We start from the raw sequence: 22,466 nt of genomic DNA, 5'->3' as shown, positions 1-22,466 counted from the left end.
CAAGAGATAAAAAGATGCATTTTATAGGATTCCAGGATTATCTTGGCTCACACTTCTCAAAGCATGTGATATGAATAGGCACTGTAGCTGTTGTCCAAATAAAAGAAGTTCGGAAAATTTTAGTTAAACACAGTCAGGCTTCTTATCTGTAAATCTTTCCAGAACTTTCATACACACACATGCACTGCAAATCTCTAAGAGAAGAACATATCATGCAGTGAGTGCTTCCCCAACAGTTAATAGCTTTTTTCCAATGAGCATTTTGAGGGGACAGTGTTTTGTGTACTGCGAAATGCTGGCCTAAACATTTTATAGGATTAAGGCTCTTAGAAGGAAAACGGGCTCATGCTACTTTGCTACCTATATTTCCTTCTTTTTCCTTAAACTGGGAACATTGATACATTTCTAATTTAATCATAAAACTCTCTACAGCAAATATTTTAAGCTTTTCATTAAAAATCAATATATGCCCATCCTAGAAATGAACCTGAAAAAATTTCAAAATTGTAGGAAATAAAAAGTCCAAGTCAATGCAGTCCTCCCACTAGGTTTAACTAACACTGTATAAAGAATGTTTATATCTCTTCCTACATTTTTCATACATGTGCAAATATTTATTTTCTCCAAACTATTTTGAAGCTGAGTATTCTATTCCTTGTCTTCTTCACCCGGCAGTAAATCATGGGCACTTTTCCACAAGAGTACATATGAACATATCTCATCCACTGCAATGGCTACATTGAATGCCGTTGAGCAGATTCACCATGATTATTCTACCAGTCCCCTTTTGATGGAGATGAAACTCCTCTCTAATTTTTTGCCATTAAAATTATTGTTGCAGTGACTAAACCTTAAACATACATCTTTTTAAACCTGTCCAATCATTTTCTTAGGATAAGCATCTAGAAATGGAATTGTATCAGGACTGGCACATTTTACATTTTGGAAAACAGTACAAAACTGTTTTCAAAAAAACGATGTACCAATTTATACACTCAAGCTTTGAAATTTTCACACAGAGTTCAAAATTGGAAGACTAAAAAGGAGTTGAGTTTTCATCTTAAATGAACTTTAAGAAATGAACAATTGAAGACTAATGTTCATTAGTGCCAGTTCTAAAAATTTGTTTGCAGTGTCATATAAAATGGAGGCCACGGGCTTAAGCTCACATAAGTACTTTGATAGCACTGTAATAACTCTCTTATAAGTTCACGGGATGGTCAGAAAATCTTTATTTGCATCTCTACCTGATTTTGATATTTTGGGGTCTCATCAAATGCCCATGGCTGCTCTCTGACTCTAGGGTGAGGTCAACATCGTCAATCAGATGATCAATGGATTGTCACCAGCACCAGTTACCCCAAATAACAACCTGTCTGTTCCAATCCTTAGACCAGCTCACTACACTTAGCAATCTAGTATTGGTATGTATTCTGAGAAAGCCAATATGCAACCACTGGTATTCTCACTATTTCTTTTATACTGCAATTATAAAACAACCCTTTATTGTAAGGAACCTTGGTATTCTAATGTGGATTCCTTAGGCAGCTTTCAATAAAGTGATATTGAACAGTAAGCAAAAATAATTATAAGGCATATAAGAACTTTTTTAATATTTACCCAAAAACAATCATGCTTTAAAATGGACGATGGTGTTCAGTATGTAATAAGTCACAAACGAATACCTCTAAATACACAGTTGGCTTCATAAAGCTTTAAATCAGACCGAGGATAAGTTACACAGACAATTCTATTCAGAGTCATCTTTTTATACTTCTATACACCCTTGTCAATAAAATAGCATCGACTCAAGAATAAATGATTCATAAGGCATTTACAACTTCTTGTCTCATGTAATTTATCTTTATAATTTTAAATTACTAAAGAACCCCAAAGATCTTTTCTCACTAAAGTATTATGAAGTCATCCATATTTTATTAAGTTTCAAGGACAATCTCCCACACCACACCCACACTCAAAATTAAGTAACCATTAAAATCGCTGTGAAAATTCGTATACCCGTAAGGGGAAAAAACTAACCGTACATTAGAAAGTTGCATTTAGCAAACCATTCATTTTTTTTTACCTGTTACACAACAACTAGTGATTATAAAGAGTTGAAGCTGTCTATTTTAATATCCTGAAACAATGGAACACCACTCTGAGTTTGCATTGTTCAGTCTATCTTTTTTAAATTAAGTGTCCTTCTTCTAGCTTCACTGTACATATTTTTTTTAAAGTCATGAGTATTCTTCAAGTTATTAAGGTAATTTCCTACGTCGGTCCCAAAATAAAAAACTTGATTTAGCCAAATATTAAATTATTGATATTACAAATCTGTTAATCTATAGCACATTTTACTTATTTGTGTAATATTAAAATTCACTTTCATTTGATTGACTGTTTTAATCTTCCTTAACTAGTGAGTCACTGAAAATAAATGGTGCAATCGTAATACGATAAATATGAAAAATAGGAAGTACTTAGGGACTGCAGAGGAATACATTAAAATCAGTCCGTTTTCTAGTTAACATATTCTCATTCTGTTTGTGTGCAAACCCAGTGCATTGAGAAGACAGATCACAAATTCGTGGCCTCACAGAAACATTGTGCTGATACTATGTTCTGACAGCAGAAATTGGCCCAAAGCTCTAACCATTTCGCCTAAAGGACCCTGACTGGCTGGTGCCATCCAGGGGCAGCACAGTCTGAACAAGGGGAACATCGTGTCAAATTCCACTCGTCTGTCAGTGTAGTGGATTATTTCTTGAGATACTGAGATTGGCTGCTTGGGATCAGAGCACCATCCGTCTTACCACGCAGGGGATGTGAAGCTGCCTGTAAGAGCGTGGAGAGAGGGGGACCAGCCGTTCCTAAGCAGGTGAGGAGGCAGCTGTAAAGCCTTCACTCCATCCAGGGCTTTGAGTGAAAGATGTGTCATTTTTCACATTTCCCAGATACTTGATATGCACACGGTGTCTGCCTGCTCCTGCTTCATGAAAGAGGTGATTTTTCAAGCTTAGGCAAATGTGGCAAAGCTCAGGGTCTGCTGGTGTCTCATTTTTTCTCATCATGTCACTTGTTTTAACCGATTTGAGAAAATGAGATTATGTTTTTCCTTTTTGCTCATTTATCCAGCAATTTATTTATTTATTTGCTCATTGAAGGGGGGATTATCACAGATAACTAGCCTTGATTTCTCTCTTGTTTTCATACACATTTCATTAGTGTCCCTGAAGATTTGAGACCTACGAAGTGAAACATCACAAGTCTCATCACAAAAAGCATATATTTACTCTTAAAATCAAAACCGAAGAGTGCATTAAAGAAGATTGTATTTCTGACTGAAATAATCTAGAATATTGCTATGTCTAAGATCTATTGCTTTAATCTTTGCAGTGATTGTTGAAAAACCCAAGAAAGTTGAATAAACCTAATACCTAGAACCATTGGACTTTAGTTAATATCATTTTCATCTTTCTACATCTAGGAGGGAGTATTTATAGTTGTTATCATTTCATTGATGAATCTGAAATGCGTCTCAAATGTATAAACGCTTGGGGTTGAAACTGGCTTCAGTGCTGCAGTTTTTGGGGGTATTTGAGGCACAGATGAACCACACACTGACGATAATAAGCAATTACTAAGAGGAGACAATGGAAAAAAATACTGAGTTTAATTGCGGACAGAGCCCAATGATGTATTTCCCAGTTTAAAATTACTGTATTTTGATAATAAGCCCCATAAAGACATAAGTTTGTTATAAGTAGCATAGCCATAACCCTCCACCAAAAAAATCTAATATATTTACTGATTAAGAGAGACAGTCTACGTGAAAGCTCATTGCAAACTGTACCGTATTTCTTGACTGTATGCACAGGGCACAAAATAAGACAGGTAGCATTTGGTCTTATATTCTAGCCAGGTACCACACAGTTAAAAATGACAGCAAGATTAAAAACAAGATTGTTGTTACTATGTGGATCATTAGCTGTGTGAACAGCAAAATGTCACTCATTCAACATCTGTGATATGCACATTTGTAGTCTACTAAGGGAGGATGCCAGTAATTCCTGATCTTTCTGAAGAGCTTTACATTTTACAAAGCACTTTCGTGAAGATTATTTTATTTACACTCCCCCACAATATCCCTAAATGGGAAATTGGGCCCAGAGAAGAAAAATGACTTGCCCAAGGTCATGTCACTAATGTTAAGTGACAGAGACGACGGCCCAGCCTAAGTTCGGCCATCCTCAAGTGCCACCCCTCACCACTTCCACCATGGCCACCTTTCAAAATGGGTCTGCAGTTCAAATGAGTCCGTGTATTGACATAACTTGAAAATTTTCACGAATTACGTGAAGGTGCTCACATCTCTTCAAAAAGGCTACTTGGCAAGATTGTGCTCTGTACTGGGAGCCATTAGTTCCTCCTTGGGAAACAGGCTCTGGAGATGAAATCAGACCAAAGTCCCCAATGGCAGGTATTAGCTGTGTGATCTCAGGCAAGTCGCTCAGACCCTCAGAACTTCAGTCTCCTGAGCAACAGGGTGGGAAATTACACCTACTTGAATAAGAATTAAGCGAAGCAAGGTGAATTAACCTTAACAGTGCGCCTAAAGCACTCACATTAGTTGTTTTTGTTTTGCGTGCTTATTGTTAAGTATTACAGTAAATGCCGCTTTCTCGCGTTATTTGTATGACTTTGTAACAAGTCAAAGACGTTTTTTGCCAGAACAGATTGGAGATCTACTGACTGGAGGTAACTTGGGGATTCCACGTCTTTTGTATTTTTTTTTTTTTCCCCTCCAACTCGGCACTGGAGCCTCGGACTCTGGCAGTGGCTGATCCAGGCTCAGGACACGCGAGGCAGAAATACCAGCGCGCAGCATGGGCAGGGCCGTTTCCAGGCCCTCCCGCAGGGGCAGGCCCTCCCCTCGCCTTCCCTCCCGGATCCAGGGCTTTGAGAAAGAGGGCGGCTGAGGCCCAGAGGCAGCCCTGGGCCTGTGCCCCAAGCTCAGCCCCCGCCAAACCCCTCCTCCCGGAGCGACCCAAGGTCTAGCATCCAGCAAGCTGGCGCGCTCCCCTGCAGCCCGCGTGGGAGGACCCGGGCTGTACACGTACTCTTTAGATCCTGCCCCCAGCCGGGAAGCAGAACCCGGGAAAGCCGCAAGCAGCGAGCGCCCTGGGAGGTGTTGCTGGAGGAGAATGCCGAAGAGCGCAGGATCGGTGCCCAGGCTGGCTGCAGAGCCAGAAAAAAGCAAAGGCTAGACAACGCAGCTAGCGGAAGCCTGGCGGATGGGAGGAGGCCAGGAAGGGATTTGGAAGGAAGGAAGGGTGGGGACGGAGAGCTGGGAGCTCTAGAGAACTAAGGATCCGGAGCTTGGGCGCGCAACTGGTCCCCAGAGCCCGGTCTTGGCGATCGGGTGGGAGGGGGAGGGGAAGGGGTGCGGTGCAGGTGACGGGTGGAGTAAATGGATGCAAAGGCTGAAGCTAAGCAGAAAATGGAAGGCAACCTTTCCGAGAACCAGGGCGGGTGAGGACAATCGAGCTGGGGGAACAGTAATGAGAGAGCTGGAGAGGCACAGAAGGAGAGAGAAATCCTGATTGAAGAGTGAGGCCATGGAAGGGTAAGAAATATACTTTGAACAGAAAAACGAAGAAAGCAAAATGCGTCTGGAACTCAAAATTCGATATAGGAAAAAAAAAATCACGCTAAAGAGAACTTGTCCCGGAAAATGCCGAGAGATAGGGGGAAAAAAAAAAAAAAGGCATCGAGCATACCGCAAGAACAGAAAGTGAAAGAAGGGAGAAAGGAGAGGAGACAAACCAGACAAGAAATAGTAAGTTACTTTTTAATTTCTTTTTCACTCACAAACTACTTACAAAGTTAATTTTGGCACTGACATCCACATAAAATCTCTAGCCACATACACACCAAGATTATGGTATCCATGCTAGATAAAAATGAATCCCAGGAACATGGACACATTATTTTCTTGGTTGCAAAGATCATATTTTGCCTCAAAAATTCCTCAAGTCTTGAAAGTTATCCCACCTTTTGCAGGATATTTCACTCTTGACCAAAGGTATTCCAAAACAAACGACTTCTCCTTTTTAAGGTGTGTGCCAAGGGGTGGCGGGACTCTTAGAGAAAACCACCTTTTCTGAGAAGTTATTAGAAATACCTCCAAGACATTTTAGTATCCCCCTCTTTCCCCAAAGCATCCAGGCAACAAGTCTTGAAATTCCGAGGCAAGCTGCCCACCCTGTAGCACTTTCTGTCACTTGCCTTCAACCATCTGTTAAAAGACAGCGGTGAAACGGGAGGCTGCCGTGGAGCCAGCTTCCAACTTACCTGGTCTGCGCAGGTGATGGTGCTGGAAAGTGTGCTGAAGGGATCCATGGCAGAGCAGCATCGCACAAGCACTTATCCACAAATACAGGACCCAGGGCATCGCAGAGACCATTGCCATTCTCTAAAGAGAACATTAGACAGGAAGGATTACCCCCGGGTTTGAGCCCCCAGCTCCGTCAGTCCCAGTGGTGAGAGAAGGGGGGTCTCAGACGTCATGTGCCTTTGCTACTTTGCTGGTTAGAATTAATGATCCAGAAGAGGTCATGCCACAAGGTGGGACTGAGGGAGGTCACTCTCCATGAGATCATGAATCCATTTTTGAAATTATTCAAAACCAAACTCTTAGGATGGCCAAAATACAGAAATAAAGTTTTTGACTATCTGTTAGGCAGTGTGAAACACTGTATCCTGACTAAACATGCAGTTTTACACAATGATCTTTAAGCTACAGTTATTCCAGGCATTGAAAGGCTGCACGCTCCTGTTCATTCTAACTTCATTGCAAGTCTGACATAAGCCTGGAAGGAAATAGTGGATTCTTTTTTTTTTTTTAATTCTACAGTCATGAATTTTTAATTCCAATGCTGTCGCCTAAACTAAGTAATCATTTCTCAGAGGCATGTTGTAATCTCCTAAAAGAGATGGTCTTTTTGGCTGGACTTAAAACCAGAAGGAATTATCTTCAGCCAGAATGAGTTTCGGATACAAGATCTAAGCATCTCTCCTAGAGCAAAGCATAATTTACAATATTGCTTTGCCTCCTAAGAGCCTATCGTGGCATTTGTTGTAGTGTTGATGAATATGCATATACAGGTGGTATACGTATTTATGGCTGAACATCCACCTTTTCTTAAGCGCTGAAACTTTGACAGTCTTCTCGGCACCTATGAGAATCTCAGGAGCTACAAAGGCTCAACTGCGCTGCATATTGTCCAGTTTCTCAAACAACACCTTATGCTGCATTTCATATTTGTCAAATTAATCAAACTTGAAGCATCATCCTTAGCCAGTGACATGGAAGCATTTTCTATACAGGAAGCCAGTTAAGTATATGCCTTTCTCCTAGATAGATCTTTGGAACCTAGATTGTTTCTTTCTTTTTTTTCATCTTTCCACTGTCAAATCATACACTTCAAGTATTTCAACGCTACATTTAAAACCTCCTAGTGACCTCCCAGTGTGGCTTCTTTATTCGTGGAAATCGGTACTCTTTCCAAAGCTGTGATGTTCGGCAAGCAAAATGTATACATTATATGTGTGTGTGTATATCGACATAATACAAGATAATTTATGTGTTTTAGGAGAGAGAGAGATGTAGTCTTTAAGAAGGGTTTTAGAACTATAATAGACAAATGGTGACAACCATAATTAAGTGCAAAGTAGGAAAACATTATTTTCAACAGCATGGTGCCTTTCATGCCCCGGTCTGTGATTCACATAGACGATTCACTTTATAATTAGTTTCACAGCCCACTGTTTACTTTTGTGTACAACGGATTTAACCTCATTGTCTTCAGAACTATCGGTGTACCACAGATGCATTCTCTTCAGTAAAGATAAAGAGCAACACCCCTCCTATGAATTCTGAAATGAATGCATTTGGGTGCCTTTTCAAAATACCCTGCAAATTATAGAAAGACAAAATAGAGGTGACTGTGGCATGCAATGATTGCTTGTGAATTTCAGTTAAAATGCACTAGGAATTCATCTAAACTTGAAGAAAGCCTACCACAATCAAAACAACAGTTTTTCATTGACGGCTTTCCACACAGATCTTAGCACTCAAAAAGATTGCTGTGACTTGACGTTTGCAGTATTTTCCTTCTTTTTCTTTTTTTCATTTAACTTTCTTTAATTCTCAGCATTACTTCCAAGGTTCCTGCATATAGCTCTCTTTGCTCACTCTCTTACCAAGAGGTTGTCTCTATGGTAATAGGTGTTCCCCACCCCCCGCCCCGCAAAATAATGCATTCAGCCCTACATAGTTCTCTAGACCTGACTGAATAGGTTTGAAATCTGCTTTCTGAATCTTAAATCCTTAAAGAGGCTTCTTACCTGAAAAATCCAGCCAAGAGCAGAGTACTCTATTAGTGTTCATTGGAAAGCTCTAACACTTTCTAAAATCCATCTGTGCCACAATTGGAGATTTTTTAAAAAAGAGCTTCCCAATAATCTTCTTTATCAGGATTTAAAAAATATGTTTTTCTCTTCCGATGCTACTCCCACAGTAAAGAAGACATTGGGTTCATTCAGACTGTATTGTCAGAAAAGGAACCAAGGTTTGAGGACTGGAAACCTTGTCATTTTCACCTTTAAATCATCTCCTGGCGTCACCTCTGCCTGACGAGACCTTTGAAGTGATGGTGAGATATTGTGCAGTTTCCTGATGAGAATCAGTTTATAGTTAATGAGGGACCATCCCCACTCCAGTGCATTCAGGGCAGAGTAAGGCAGCAAAATGTAGGAGCAGGGCTGCTATATGGCGCTGTAAGTAGCAATAGTCTCTTTCAATACATCCCTCCTCTGTAAAGTATCACATGTCTTAAAGTGACATTACTCTTTATTATAGCTACATTGAATTGTAATACCTGCCCACTAACTCCTGAACAACTCAAGCAGCACTTTAACACTGTATTGCCAGGTACGTCGTTCTCTTAGAGATTTTACGGATACTATTCATTTGCCGAAAGAGTAAAGAGGGAAGGAGAAACAAAAGAAAAAAGCATTCTGCAAAATACTGATAGTGTTAATGGGTGTTAGACTCCTAACAGCAAATGGGAAAGTGAAATGTAAGCCATTTCTTACCTCTTAATGTTCTTTTAACCAGTAAGTTAACCCAAAATATTGTTGAGTTTACACAAATTTAAGTCTGTCGATTGTTTTTGGCAGCTAAACCTGGGAATATGGTCTATCTAGACTACAATATAGATGTTTATAGGCATAAGCGCAGAGCAAACCTTCTGAGTTTTTTCACATGTTTAATAAATAGAAATATGTCATTTTCAGCATCGAAGACTGGATTTAAATAAAGAAATATGCTCAAGACATTTTTTAAAAATTTCCCTCAAATAACATGCTGGGGTGGGGAGAGGAGACACTCAGAAGTTCAACATTTTGTTTCTAGTATTATGGTTTAGACACTTTCTTCTTTGGAAATATAATGTCACTGTACCTACACATTATCGATGCATATAAGGTGACCTAGTTTTCACTTACAGATTGCACGAGCAATGATTCATTCCAATAACTCAATCAGTTATTTCATGAATCACTTATAAAGTACCTACTATGTGTTAGATGCTGGGGGACAAGGCGGAAAACAAGATTGATGTGATTGCCACTGTCATAGATCATACTGTTTAGTCTTTAATTTTTTTTTTTTTTAAATCAAGGTAGTTCTCAGAATATTCCAGCCTCAAAAACCTCTCCAAGTGCCTCAGAATACTCTCTTGCCTTCCACAGGCGTTATAAGGAAGGTTTGATGCTGCCGTGCGTCTTTAGAAGCCGTTCTCTCCTCTCCTGTTACACAGAGTGAGAGAATGAGAGACCCTTCAGACGCATCAGTCTTCCCCACTGGTCCTGCACAGTTGCACAATACACACAGAATAGCTCTTTGGACCCTAACAACCATTTATTAAAGCTCATCAATAAACAAAGTTCAAGGTAACAGTAAATACAAATCTTAGAGTGAGAATAAGTCGTGCCAAAGTTCTAGATGGTGTTGCGTGTTTCATTTCTGTCATTCATTATTGTTGAGTTGGTGAGTGTATATAGAAAGCTCACACCGACTGTTCAATATCAAGACAAAAATGATAATAACTACAGTAGCAGCAGGTAAGGTTTATTGAACCTCACCATGTGCTGGCACTACTCTATAGTATGTTGCTTATAAGGTGTAATTTAATCCTTTTTACCACCCCATAAGATAGGTGAAATGACTATTGTCTTCATTTCATGGATGGGGAACCAGAGGGTGAATAGGGAGATTAAGAAACTTGCTCAAGGTATTATAGCTACTAAGTGATAGAGCAGATTTCAAACCCCAATGATCTGGGTCAAGAGCCCACCTCCTAAACGCCAGGATTAAACACTTCATGGAAAAAAACAACTCTCCAAAATTAACCATTATATTTTCTCATTTCTTTACCATTAAGACAGACTCAAAAAATTATTATACATTCACTCAAGACTTATATACTGAGTACATTCCAGGCATTTGAAATATAGAAATGTGGAAGGTAGTACTTACCCCATGTCTTTGTTTGTTTGTTTTTTTTTTTGGTTTGTTTCTGTTATGCTAATGCATTAAAAATAAAAGGAAGTTCACATTTGCTAATAAAAGCTATCATTTGAAAACGGTACATTATATTTTTCATTTCTAGGGATTAAACTAAGGCTCAACATAGTTTCTTATCTACAATTCAATTTAATAAACTTGAAACATACTCATGGATTATGTTCAAGGCACTCAGGCGTTGTTAGATTTTTTTTTAAACGACTGGAATAAAGACTTTCCCTTACTTTTTTTTTTTTTTTTTGCGGTACGCGGGCCTCTCACTGCTGTGGCCTCTCCCGTTGTGGAGCACAAGCTCTGGACGCGCAGGCTCAGCGGCCATGGCTCACGGGCCCAGCCACTCCGCGGCATGTGGGATCCTCCCGGACCGGGGCTTGAACCCGTGTCCCCTGCATCGGCAGGCGGACTCTCAACCACTGCACCACCAGGGAAGCCCCTCCCTTACATTTTTAAGTGGCTTCTATACATGTATGTGATAGAACAAGAATATCAACCTAGTTCCATTTTCTCTTCCAAATACCTTGTCCATTGTATTGCAGCCAATGATCATTTTCCCTAATAATATAAGCATCAACAGATATTGACATTTAAGGCAATTTAGTCCATTCTTCCATCTCAAAGCAAAATTACTCTCACACCTTCCAAAGAAGTTTGGCCTTTGCACCTTTGACCATGGTAGGACTCCATCACTTGATCACTTTACTGTTTAGTGGGCCATAATGTTCTGGCCAATGAGGTATCAACAAACCTGATGGTATCTCTTTGAGGCTGGAGCATTTAATTGTTGAAGCAACACCCTGTAGATCTCTCTTTGCCTCTGGAACAGAGACTAGTTACACTATCTGCCTGGATTCTTGAGAGACTGCAAAGAGCAGAGGCATCCCCTTCCCCTACGCACCCACAATAGATGTAGATAGTAAATAAGAAATATTCTGTTCTTTAGGCAGTTGAGATTTGGGGGCTATTTGTATTTGCACTATAACCTAGTCTATCCTGACTGATGAAGACTTTAACCTATATTGATCATATATTAATTGAATTTTTATGTTCCATTTACTGCCCTAAGCTCTGAGGACACAGCAGTATACACATCAGACCCAGTTCCTGCCTTCACAGAGCCCCCTGCTGTAGAAATCCATTGGAGATTTTTGATCAGAGCAGTGATAAATCCAGAGCATTGATGATTGCAGCTAGAATCCCTTCAGGTTCTTATAAGCCAGGAGTTATAAACTGATCACTTACGTGCCCACAGCCATGCCCTGTTCAATCATTTGGTTATACAAGCACAATACTGCAAAAGGCAATGGACTACAGCACAATTGTTTTAGTCCTTCCAGTTACATGAATTCAAGATACCTACTCAGTTGGGCCAAACTCCTAAATATATACACTTCAAATACAGTATCTATGTATATGTACATTTGTTTATGTAAAAAAGAGAGAAAATCCTATTTACCAGAACTTCTCCCCATGGAGAAACCCACATTTACTCAGAAGAAAGGCCCAATGAAAATAATTGGGAGTGAAAGATAAAACACTCAGAATGCTTAAATAGCCAAGAATGTTCAGCATATTGCCCTACATAATAAAAGGCAGGGGGAGGGAGGAATGGCAGATAGAGGATGCAATAGGGCAGAAACCTGGAGGGAGGAGAAAATGGTGAGGGGCAGAGAAGCACACAGAGAGCTAAAGAGAGACAGAGATGCAGAGGCTCTCTAGAGGCTCAGAAGAAGAGAACTGAGAACAGAAATGTCCGAAGGGGATTTCCTGGTGGAAAACTATATCCTGTGGAATAGGACTCCACCCTGAGTCTCTTCAAATGATTACAAAAGCTTAAAAATACAAAAAACTCATGTATACTACATGCTATTAAGTTAACTGGGGAACCCACTGAAGGGGGAAAATCCTAGATCCAGGCCCAAAGTACCACCAGAAAATCCCTCATTCCCCTGATGACCACACTTTTCATTTCTCGGCATTAGAAATAAAAGCCATCCTTACTTTAGTTTAAGAACAATCCACTTAATAATTTGGCTAATTTGAATTCACAAATGTGCAGGGAAAACAAATTTGAGACATGCAAGATTTTATGTCTATGCATATTTCTAAATTGAAAAACAACTAAAGGAATTTAAATAAATTACATCTGGGCTGAGAAAGATGCCAAGTTTTGGTCCAATGCAAATGAAAGTGGTTTAGATGTATGCCATTTAAAACAGTTCTAAGTATTTCTTGAAATAACGCATTTTGGCTGTGATTTCACAATGCTGATGTTTTTTCTTGTTCCATTTCAATGGCTAATGGAAATGAAGGCATGGATGAGAGGATCATTGCCATTATCTCGAATCTAGATGTCTTCTGTAACTTTGAAGCCCAATTTCTCTTTTCTGTAGTCACGAGGGCTACCTATCAGTTGGCTGACAATGTCTATTTTCAGTCCCTGATCATGAGAAGACAATATACCTTTTCCTTTGGCTAAGTAATAATGTTACCCTACCTTTCTCCCGTAACCCAACTGCATAAATCATTTGTGTTACATCACTCTTTTCCTGGAACTCACTTAAAATTTTCCTGTCTACCCTGGTGTCCTAGTATGTGCCCCATACCAGATACACAGCAACACCCCTAGCTTGTCAGTCTTACTTTGGGGCCTAAATAACGTTTATATACTTCTCTTATTTACTACTCTATTCTGTACCTTGCATTTTTTCAAAGCTAAGATGAGGAAAAGGATAACAAAGAGAAAAGCAGGTGAAGTACAACAACAGAATGGGAGTTTAAATAATACATAATATTGATGGTGATTGATGATCTTATAATAATGATGATGATGATGATACTATTGTATTAGGACCCTTTTTTTTTTGGCAGGGGAGACTCTTTCTATGTGCCAAGCCCTGGTTAAGCGTTCACATGTTGTGTCTCATTTAATTCTCACAAAAATGCTAATAGGTCTGTATTACAGTGATCTTTATTTTATGGGTGAAAATACAAATTTCAGAGAAGTCAAGGGATTGAACTAATGCCACACCTCTAGTAAGGTTGAAAGACTTTGATGCAAACTCATATTTGATTTTCAGAGCCTAAGCTCTAAGCAACCGAATTCTAGGCAAGCAATATTGGCAAGAAATAAAAAAATGTATATGATAAAGATAAAAGAGCAAGTAAGCAAAGTAAGATGAGCCTGATGTGAAGTTTGAACGTGAAATGCAAAGCATCAGTGGTACAAAGGAAGCACTATTTTGACTCTAAGCTTCCTAGCAGTAGAAGTGAAGAAGAGAAAAATTATTTCTTAAAAATTTACAGCATCCATAAGGTAAAAAACCAAACAAAAGCACACAAACCAAAAAAAGCCAAACAACTGCTCCAGAAGGAATAAAAATTAATGGTAACAGAGAATGAGCAGAGGCTGAATCATTTTCTATAAAACTGGTGATTCTCAGTTCCGTAACTTGGACCTGGATACATAATGCAGAATTTTCCGTAACTGTAAGAAAAGGGAAATGGAAGGCAAGATTTCTCTTAGGCTGGAAGAAAAGATAACCTTCGTGTTGGAGTTTCATTTTCCACCTCCAGCAGCCTATCTCTACGATCACTTTATCAATTATAATTCCTCATTGCTTATCTTGTCTGTCTTCCAGGCAGCAGAGAAAGAAAGAATAAGGTCATTTCTTTTGTTCTTTCACATCTCATCTCCTTATTCTGCTTTTAGAACAGAAAGAAAGTTGAAACCACAAACAGCTTCACCTCCATTACACTAATCAAAGTAATAAATGAACTGTCCTTTTAGAGACCAAGTGGTCTCTTCATTACGAGAATATGAACATATTTTATAAGCACATAAAGGTCCTGAAAATGACTGCTTTGATGATAATAATAAAAACAATAACATGATTTCTATGGTTCATAAAACTCTCAGATTCATAGCCGGATTCATCATCGCTATCCCCCATAACTACTCTGATCTAAGAAATGGCCCTTCACCCGCTCAATGGTTCAGCCAGAAATGAAGACGGCCATCTCCCTCTCCATAAACTCCCTCTTTCAACGTCACTTCCCATCAATTTGACTTCCAGTCTATGTTTTAAACCTCTCTATTCTCTCCCTCTCCATTCAAACATCTTCACCCAAGTTACCACCATCTTTCACCTGAACTATGGTAATACTTTCCTAACTAGTCCGCTTGCCTTCAAATGCGTACCTCCCACCCATCTCTTCCCCACTCTGCAGCCGGAGGGAATGTGTTTGAGATGCATGTTGATCATGCCACTCTTGTTATTTGAAAATCTTTCAATGGTTTTTCATTGAGCTTAAAATAAAGCCCAAGTTCATGACCATGGTTGACAGGGCTCTGCATGAGTTGGCCCCTCTCTACTTCCCTAGCTTCATCTTTTACAAACACACTCACTCTCGGCTCCTACTATACTCCTCTCTTGGGTCCTTGAGTAGGATAGGGAAACTTTCCCCCAGTTGTCTTCTGGAATGCTCCAAACCAGATCAACTCATTGTGGTTATGCTCTCATAGCCCTCAGGATATCATCTCTATAGGTTAACTACCATTGTAAACAACTATTTCTGGAATTATTTATGATAGCTGGTTTACCTCTTTACCAGAATCACCATGAGAGAAGGAAAACTGGCACCTTGCTCAGTACCATATCTTCAGAATCGAGCAGAGATATACTACCTGACATATAGTAGGCACTCAAATGTTGGCATCATAAATAAATAATAATCAATGAATCAAAAGTAAAATATAAGGCCACTATCAAGATGGCATGCACAGCGAACTGTTTTTCTAGAAATAAGTAGATTTTGTATGCTCCCCAATAGCCTTTATTCATTCCTCTTGGTAGCACACACATATGAAGTGGCGATACATATTAAGGATGACTCCCTTGCTTGTGTGAGTCTACTGTTATGGCACTAAGTAAAGGAAGTTGGCCCATATATTGTTCAAACCCTTAGCTACCTGCCACTAAATCTGTGTTGGATTTCTTTTTTTTTTTTTTTTTTTTTTTGCTAGAAGAAAAAAATGAAACTGTCCTGAATTTTCAGCCCTGGTTCTTAGTATTTGATATCCAAATATGATCTGATGGTAGAACTCACAGCTGATCCCTGAAGCATAAAGAAAAGTCTCCAAATGTTAATAAAAAGAAAGCACTTAGAATTTCATTATACTGAACCTAGAAGAAATCCCCCCAAAAGCCTCCTAGTCCAGCCTCTCTGTTCTAGAGGAAATAAAAAGACCTGAGAACGGGAAGAAGCTTACCTGAGGGAATACACTGAGTTCACTTGTGTGGGTCATGTTAGAACACAAGTCTCCTCATCTGATGTTCTCTCTCTTTCTCTCTCTCTCACAGCACTACCCAGTGGAACCTTCTGCAATACTAGAAATGTTCTGTATCTGTGCTGGCCAAGACGGTAGCCACTATCCACGTGTGGCTATCAAGCACTTGAAATGTGGCTAGTGCAACCAAGGAAATGAATTTTTTAATTTTATTTCATTTTAACTAATGTAAACTTAAATAGCCTCATATGGCTAGTGGATACTTTACTGAACAGCACAGCTTTAAAATATACCAGCTAGGTTATGGAAAATAAAACCTGTGACATCAAATAATTTTCAGTAAGCTAGAAGAAAAATTTGAATCACCTGACAGTAACTTTCCAAAACTAGGATATCATAGAAGAAGGTAGAATGGGCTTGGTTACAAGTAATAGGAAAAAAATAAACAAACGAAAACAATGCAAACGGCAGTAAATAATAAAGAGGATGTATGGCTTCTTGCAGGTGCACAGTTCACAGGTGGGGCTCACCTCCAGGTGGGTTTGACCCAGTGACCCAGGATTGTTTCGAGAAGCTCTCTCAGATGAACAAGGAAGAGTCTTTCTTAGCCTCCCCCAGCAAACCACTTCTCACGGCTCCTTAGCTTGACTTGGGTCACTTGCCCCTCCTTGAGCCAGTTACCTTGGCCAGGGGGAAAAGGTCACATTGTTGGACTTTGAGCTGCACCATAAGCCCCAGACCCAAATCAAGAGAGAAATCAGCTTCCTCCAAAAGAGATGAATGGAGTGAGGGAGGTTTGATACTTAAATGAAAATTAAGACAATAATGAGGAAGAAAGGATGAATATTAAAGACAATCACAGTGTGGACAAAAGTTAGTAATGTTTTCATATGTCCTTTTAGCACTAAAGTACTTTGCCATTTTTATAACTTTTTCTACTTATAAAGTAATATATTAGTATTTTTGAAAGGTAGTAAACTTAAGATCTAAATAGAAAAATTTTAAACTCATCTAGAATCTGTTACATGAAAGTCACCAGTATTCGTATTTAAGTGCACATTCTCCTTTCACTTTCTAAAAATGCCTGGTTGGTTTGGGTGCTTCTCTCTCTCTCTCTCTCTCTCTCTCTCTCTCTATATATATATATATATATATATACACACACACACACACACACACACACACACACACACACACACATATGTTTTATAATCTGCTTTTTTTTCTCTGAAAATATCACATTTTCCAATGTCAATAACTATTCCTCTAATGGTGACCTTAATCTACATAACCAACCTAAAGTACTTTTCTTTTTCTAAACATTCCTCATCCCTCTGTTGCTTGTAAATTGTGGTTAATCTTACTTTTGTGGCAGGAAACTTCCTTCTACACAAGACAGAGAATTATCAACAAGAATATTTTTCTTTTCTCTACAGGACCCTATAGATGCCAATGGTTAACTACAACAGAAAAACATAAATCCCCTTTGCCTGCTGTGGGCTTAAATCCTATGAACTTTTCTTGACACTCTAGGTTTGTACCTGATCTGCCTTCAAGTATATTTCTCTTCTGGTCTTTGTCGTATTATTAATGTGGCTGATTATCTATTCTCGTTTATCTGGTTTGAATTTTAATTGTGGGAAAGAGATAATTTCCAGAAAAAGAAAGTAAACTGAAAACTAGAAATACGTATCTTTTAATCCATATCTCCTTGGGCCTCCCTCCCTTGATTTCTTTATGTTTTGACTTGGTCAGTGAGGCAGTATAATAGAAGGGCTAAGAGAATGGGCTCTGCAGTCCGACAGCTTGGGTCCTTCTTTCAGCAACACCACTTACTAACCGCCCAGTCCTATTTAAGTAATTTTCCCTGAGTTGCCTCACTGATTCAAAGGATTACCATTAAGATGCATATCAGAATGTCTGGCATATTATAAATCTCTATAAACTTTTAAAATTAAATTTGATATCTAGGCTGTAACTAAGATTTAGCTCTAAGTTTTAAGATGTTTTCTTATGCCTTTGCAACCTCAACTTTTTAAATTTGAAACATTCTTGCTCCCCTTCCATCTCCACTTACCTTTCCTATTCCCCTTCCTTCTCCCAAATCGACCTACTTTTCTAGATTTGGTTCTGGTGCACTGTTCTCCATGGAGTTTTCCTTGGCCTCCCAAGTCTAGGGTGGACACCCCTCCCCTCCACCTCTGTAAGGTTCAGTGCCAACCACATTTGCTACAGCATCTACTGCTCGGTACCATATTTGTCTGTTTTCTTTTCTTTTCTCTTCATATCCCTCTGGCCTCAGAGGGACTTTCCCTGACCTTATCATTCCCTTTTTGAAAACATGAAATGGTTTTCCAATGCACAGAATATAATGTGGTTTAAAAACCACTGACCAGGGCTTCCCTGGTGGAGCAGTGGTTAAGAATCCGCCTGCCAATACAGGGGACACGGGTTCAAGTCCTGGTCCGGGCAGATCCCACATGCCACGGAGCAACTAAGCCTGTGTGCCACAACTACAGAGCCTGCACTCTAGAGCCTGCGAGACACAACAATGGAAGCCTGCGCACCTAGAGCCCGTGCTCCTCAACAAGAGAAGCCACCGCAATGAGAAGCCCATGCACCACAACGAAGAGTAGCCCCTGCTTGTCACAACTAGAGAAAGCCCGCGTGCAGCAATGAAGATCCAATGCAGCTAAAAATTAAATAATTAATAAAAAAAATTTTTAAGTAAATAAAAACCACAGACCACAAGACCCAACACAACCAGTGTCTGCCCATATTTTCAATCTAAATACTCCATTCCTCCCTACCTACTCCCACATTCACCATGCTCCAGTCACTCTGATCTTTTCTCAGTAATGCATTCAGGTATTCATTCATTCAGCAAGCATTCACGCAACAAACCAAGTACAGAGAACACAACTCAAGAACTGGTTCACAAGATAATCATTGCCGCATCTCACATACTCCAAATGCTATCTAGATTCAGGACCTCTGTATAGGCTCTAAACTGTTTTATTCATCACTGTTCACTCTCCATCTGACAATGTACCTGGCACATAGTAGGTGCTCAATCAGTATTAATAGACTAGATGAATAAATGAATGTGTCAGTAATGAATAAACACAGCCATTTCTCATTTATTCATGTTTTAGGTGTTTTATGAATTTGCACAATATTCTAAGCAAGAGGTTGGCAGTGGGCTGAGCAGGGAGGAGGCTGGGAAGAATTTCAGATGATGTGTCTGTACACGTATGGGTGTTTGTGTGGGAATCTGAGTCTGAGAACGCCTAAATGTGCATCTCCAACCACAGCCCAGTGCCAGAGAGAAAGGCTTTTTGCATTGCTTCTTGTTTTTTCTCATCCACCCTTTTGTCCCTTTCTCCTATTACACCATATTGAAAGTAGGCTTTTCCCACTCTTAGTTTCCACCCTCACGTTCATAGTGTAATGATGAGCATGTGGTATCTCTGAGCTTAGAGAGAATACAGCAGTTACTAGTTTAGAGCAGAGGAAAACAATTATAAAAAGGAGTTCAAGGGTAAACGTTGGACATGATTGAAGCAGGTAGGACAAAGTGCTTGAGCACACCCATACTTGGATTCCCTAAACCAGAGGTCCTCAGTCTTGACTGAGTTACAATAACTTGGGGAGATTTTAAAACTCTAAATGCCCCGGACCCTACCTCAGATGACTCAAAACAGGATCTCTGGAGGTGGAACTCAGGCAACAGTGTTTCTCAAAGCTCCCTGCGTGGTTCCAATGTGCAGCCAAATTTGAAAACCACTGACTAAAACAAAAACTTACTGCAGTAAGTCTCTAGTCACTGTGGCAACCCCACAAATAACTGCGATCTCTTGTTAATCAGTTGCCAACTAAGAGGCACATTCTCCGTGTTTAACAGATTGAAGGTTAGCCCAGTGTATGCATCTTTATTGAAAGCTTACTATGTGTTTGATATGATAATATTTACCATATAAGAACTCTATTTCATTAATTTGGGTTTTTTTCCTACCTCACATTTAACTGCATAAATGATGTGAACCTTAGGTGTTCCAAGCAATGGTTAGTAAACATCATGACTGCTCCCTTTACATACATCCCCTCTCCCTGATTTTCTATCATTTAGCCACAACCCCCCGTGCTGAGCTAACCGCTGGTTCTAGGAGGCTCTCCTGTGGCCCAGGGTAGCCCCATCCCCTGGCCACAATCAGGGATGAGCACAAAACTCAGTTTGTGCCAATAATATGCAAGGGCAGGTTTCCAGAGATCTCTTGGAAAGACACTTTTTAATTCAACCAAAACAGCTTTAGGAAGTGATTTTTTTTTTTCTTTTCTTTTCTTCCAGACCTGAACAAGGAAGCAGGTCATAGACTAAGAGTCATTAACAAGCATTTGGAGATTCTGAAGAGGCACCAACCCTAACACGAGACTGATACCATGAAAAGTAGAGTGAACAAGTGTGGAAAAATGTCCTTTGATGAATCAAACAAGCTCTAAAGTCCACTCAGTGTTGGACTTGCCCTGTAATATTTTAAGGCAGTTTGAGTGCGGCTTTCCATTACTTGCAACCAAAAGCATCCGAATTATTGGATCATTAAGAGACAGCCTACAACAATGGAAATATAAAACTAAAAATATCCCAAAGATTATTTAACCAAAACTTTCATTTTAAAAATGAGAAGAGGGGCTTCCCTAGTGGCGCAGTGGTTGAGAGTCCGCCTGCCGATGCAGGGGACATGGATTCGTGCCCCAGTCTGGGAAGATCCCACATGCCACGAAGTGGCTGGGCCCGTGAGCCGTGGCCGCTGAGCCTGCGCGTCCGGAGCCTGTGCTCTGCAACCGGAGAGGCCACAACAGTGAGAGGCCCACGTACCACGGAAAAAAAAAAAAAAAAAAAAGGGAAGATTAAGACCCAAACAGCTGAAATGACTCACGCAAGGTAGCACAATCTACCTGGCCTTAATGTTACATACAGTTGGACCTGGATCTCAGGTGTCCTCATTTCCAGCCCATTGTTCGTTCTACTGAAGAATAAAGTCTTCATTGAAAACATTCACTTTAATTTTCAAATGTTGCTAAATTAGCTATGATGACCCTAATTTTTAAAATGTCATTAAATCTCCTTGGAACTCTCTAGAAATACATATTCCCAGCCCTCTCTCAAAAGACATACTCAAAGCCTATACAGACCATTTGCTTTCCAAATGCAGACGTCATGAAAGAATATGCAAAACTGTTGAAAATATATATCACACAAGCCACCCCAACCAAAAAAAAATTTTTAAGTTCTATCCAGCTAGGCTGCTTCAGTAAATGATGTTGCTGAATATATAAAATACTTGAATCTAAATTTAAAAATGCTCCCCCCACCCCTTGATTAACCAGATTGTCCCCTCCCCTATATATAGGAACGCTATGTGCCTGAGCCCACTTACCATCTGTCACCACATTTTCCAAACTTCTCTTCCACCCCCTCCTCTTACACAATCTTATCACATAAAAATATTAGATTTCAGGGATTTGTATAATTTCATTAAATTTTCTGAGCCAAGGAAAAATAGAGGAAGTACTGGTATCTCAAACTGACTCAGATTTTGAGTGTCCAACACATATCCCTTCAGGCACAACTCATGTGCCCAGGAATAAAAAGAGTAAGTCTTCTCCCTTATTATGGCATTTCATATTAGGAGTTTTCAGGTGTTCCCCATACTGCCGAGGGGGATTTGGATAGCGTCCAGAGAGTCCTGAGTCATATACCATCATATTGCTTTGTTTATTACCTTTCATAAACATTTGCGAGTTTTCTCAGATCATTAGAAAAATACTTAGAAGCCAATTGGGGATTATGCATGTTGCTGCTTCCCCTTCACAGTTTGGGAAATGATTTTTAATCATCTGAATACAGGGCACCTCTACGCACCCAAGTGCTTAAGGTAGAAGCTGAAGAGTCTTCTTTTGTTGCTCGCTTTCCTGCTTCTCACATACAATCTATCCAAAATCTCAGCCAATGCTCTTGTTTCCAGACCCCACAGGAGGTCTTTGAGGAATGACCAGTGAGATTGGCTTTAAAATAATAAGTCCGCTACACAATGAAGAATTGTTAGGGACGGCCCTCTGAACTAGGTTCTTTCCTGCTTCTCTGCACAGGTAGGAGGAATGAGGCTTATAATGAGCACACTATTATTCCTACCAAACATCCCTCTTTCTCCCATCCCTAACCCAGGTGGTCCCAAAGGGTACATCAATCACAGTGCCTCAACTATTCCGTGATCACAGAGGTAGTCACATGACTCAGGCCTGACCAATCAGGAATTCCCATGTCCTGCCAGCAGAAATTGGTCCAAGTGTGGTATATTATCCAAGAAGAACACTGGGAGAAAGGGATTTGCTCCCTTTATAACATAGACTTGGGGCTACTGGTGACTGTTTTTATCTGCCATTAGAAAAATTCTGTCTGTGGCAGCAGAAAGCACAGTCACACCCAGAGACAAATAATAAAACTGAAAGACAGAAAAGGAAAAA

The 22,466-nt window shown here is 39.8% G+C and overlaps 1 protein-coding gene and 1 long non-coding RNA gene across 5 annotated transcripts in view; one reads left to right on the top strand and one right to left on the bottom strand.

The window, feature by feature from the left end:
- Window positions 1-22,466, bottom strand: part of TAFA1 (TAFA chemokine like family member 1) — a 774,580-nt gene that overhangs the window by 467,669 nt on the left and 284,445 nt on the right. The window contains exons 1-2 of one of the 2 annotated variants that reach the window (XM_060022867.1): window positions 8,413-8,594; window positions 6,358-6,478 (exon numbers count right to left, since the gene is read on the bottom strand). In XM_060022867.1, coding sequence (XP_059878850.1) covers window positions 6,358-6,475 — 118 coding nt within the window. In that variant the 5' untranslated portion in view covers window positions 6,476-6,478; window positions 8,413-8,594. Of the gene's footprint in view, window positions 1-6,357; window positions 6,479-8,412; window positions 8,595-22,466 lie in introns of those variants that run through there. The other variant, XM_060022866.1, reaches the window with a different exon arrangement.
- On the top strand, window positions 1,007-20,996 carry LOC132432441 (uncharacterized). 3 transcript variants are annotated; one of them, XR_009520898.1, is made up of 4 exons: window positions 1,007-5,842; window positions 8,586-8,720; window positions 17,378-17,474; window positions 18,384-18,685. It is a non-coding gene; the product is annotated as an uncharacterized lncRNA (long non-coding RNA). The 3 variants fall into 3 exon arrangements; XR_009520897.1 differs by lacking the exons at window positions 17,378-17,474; window positions 18,384-18,685 and adding an exon at window positions 20,290-20,996; XR_009520896.1 differs by lacking the exon at window positions 18,384-18,685 and having other exon boundaries at window positions 17,378-17,622.

This window comes from Delphinus delphis, chromosome 10, assembly GCF_949987515.2.
Source record: "Delphinus delphis chromosome 10, mDelDel1.2, whole genome shotgun sequence".
NCBI lineage: Eukaryota > Metazoa > Chordata > Mammalia > Artiodactyla > Delphinidae > Delphinus > Delphinus delphis.
Note: the sequence above shows the minus strand (reverse complement) of the source record. Positions and strands in the feature narration are given on the sequence as shown.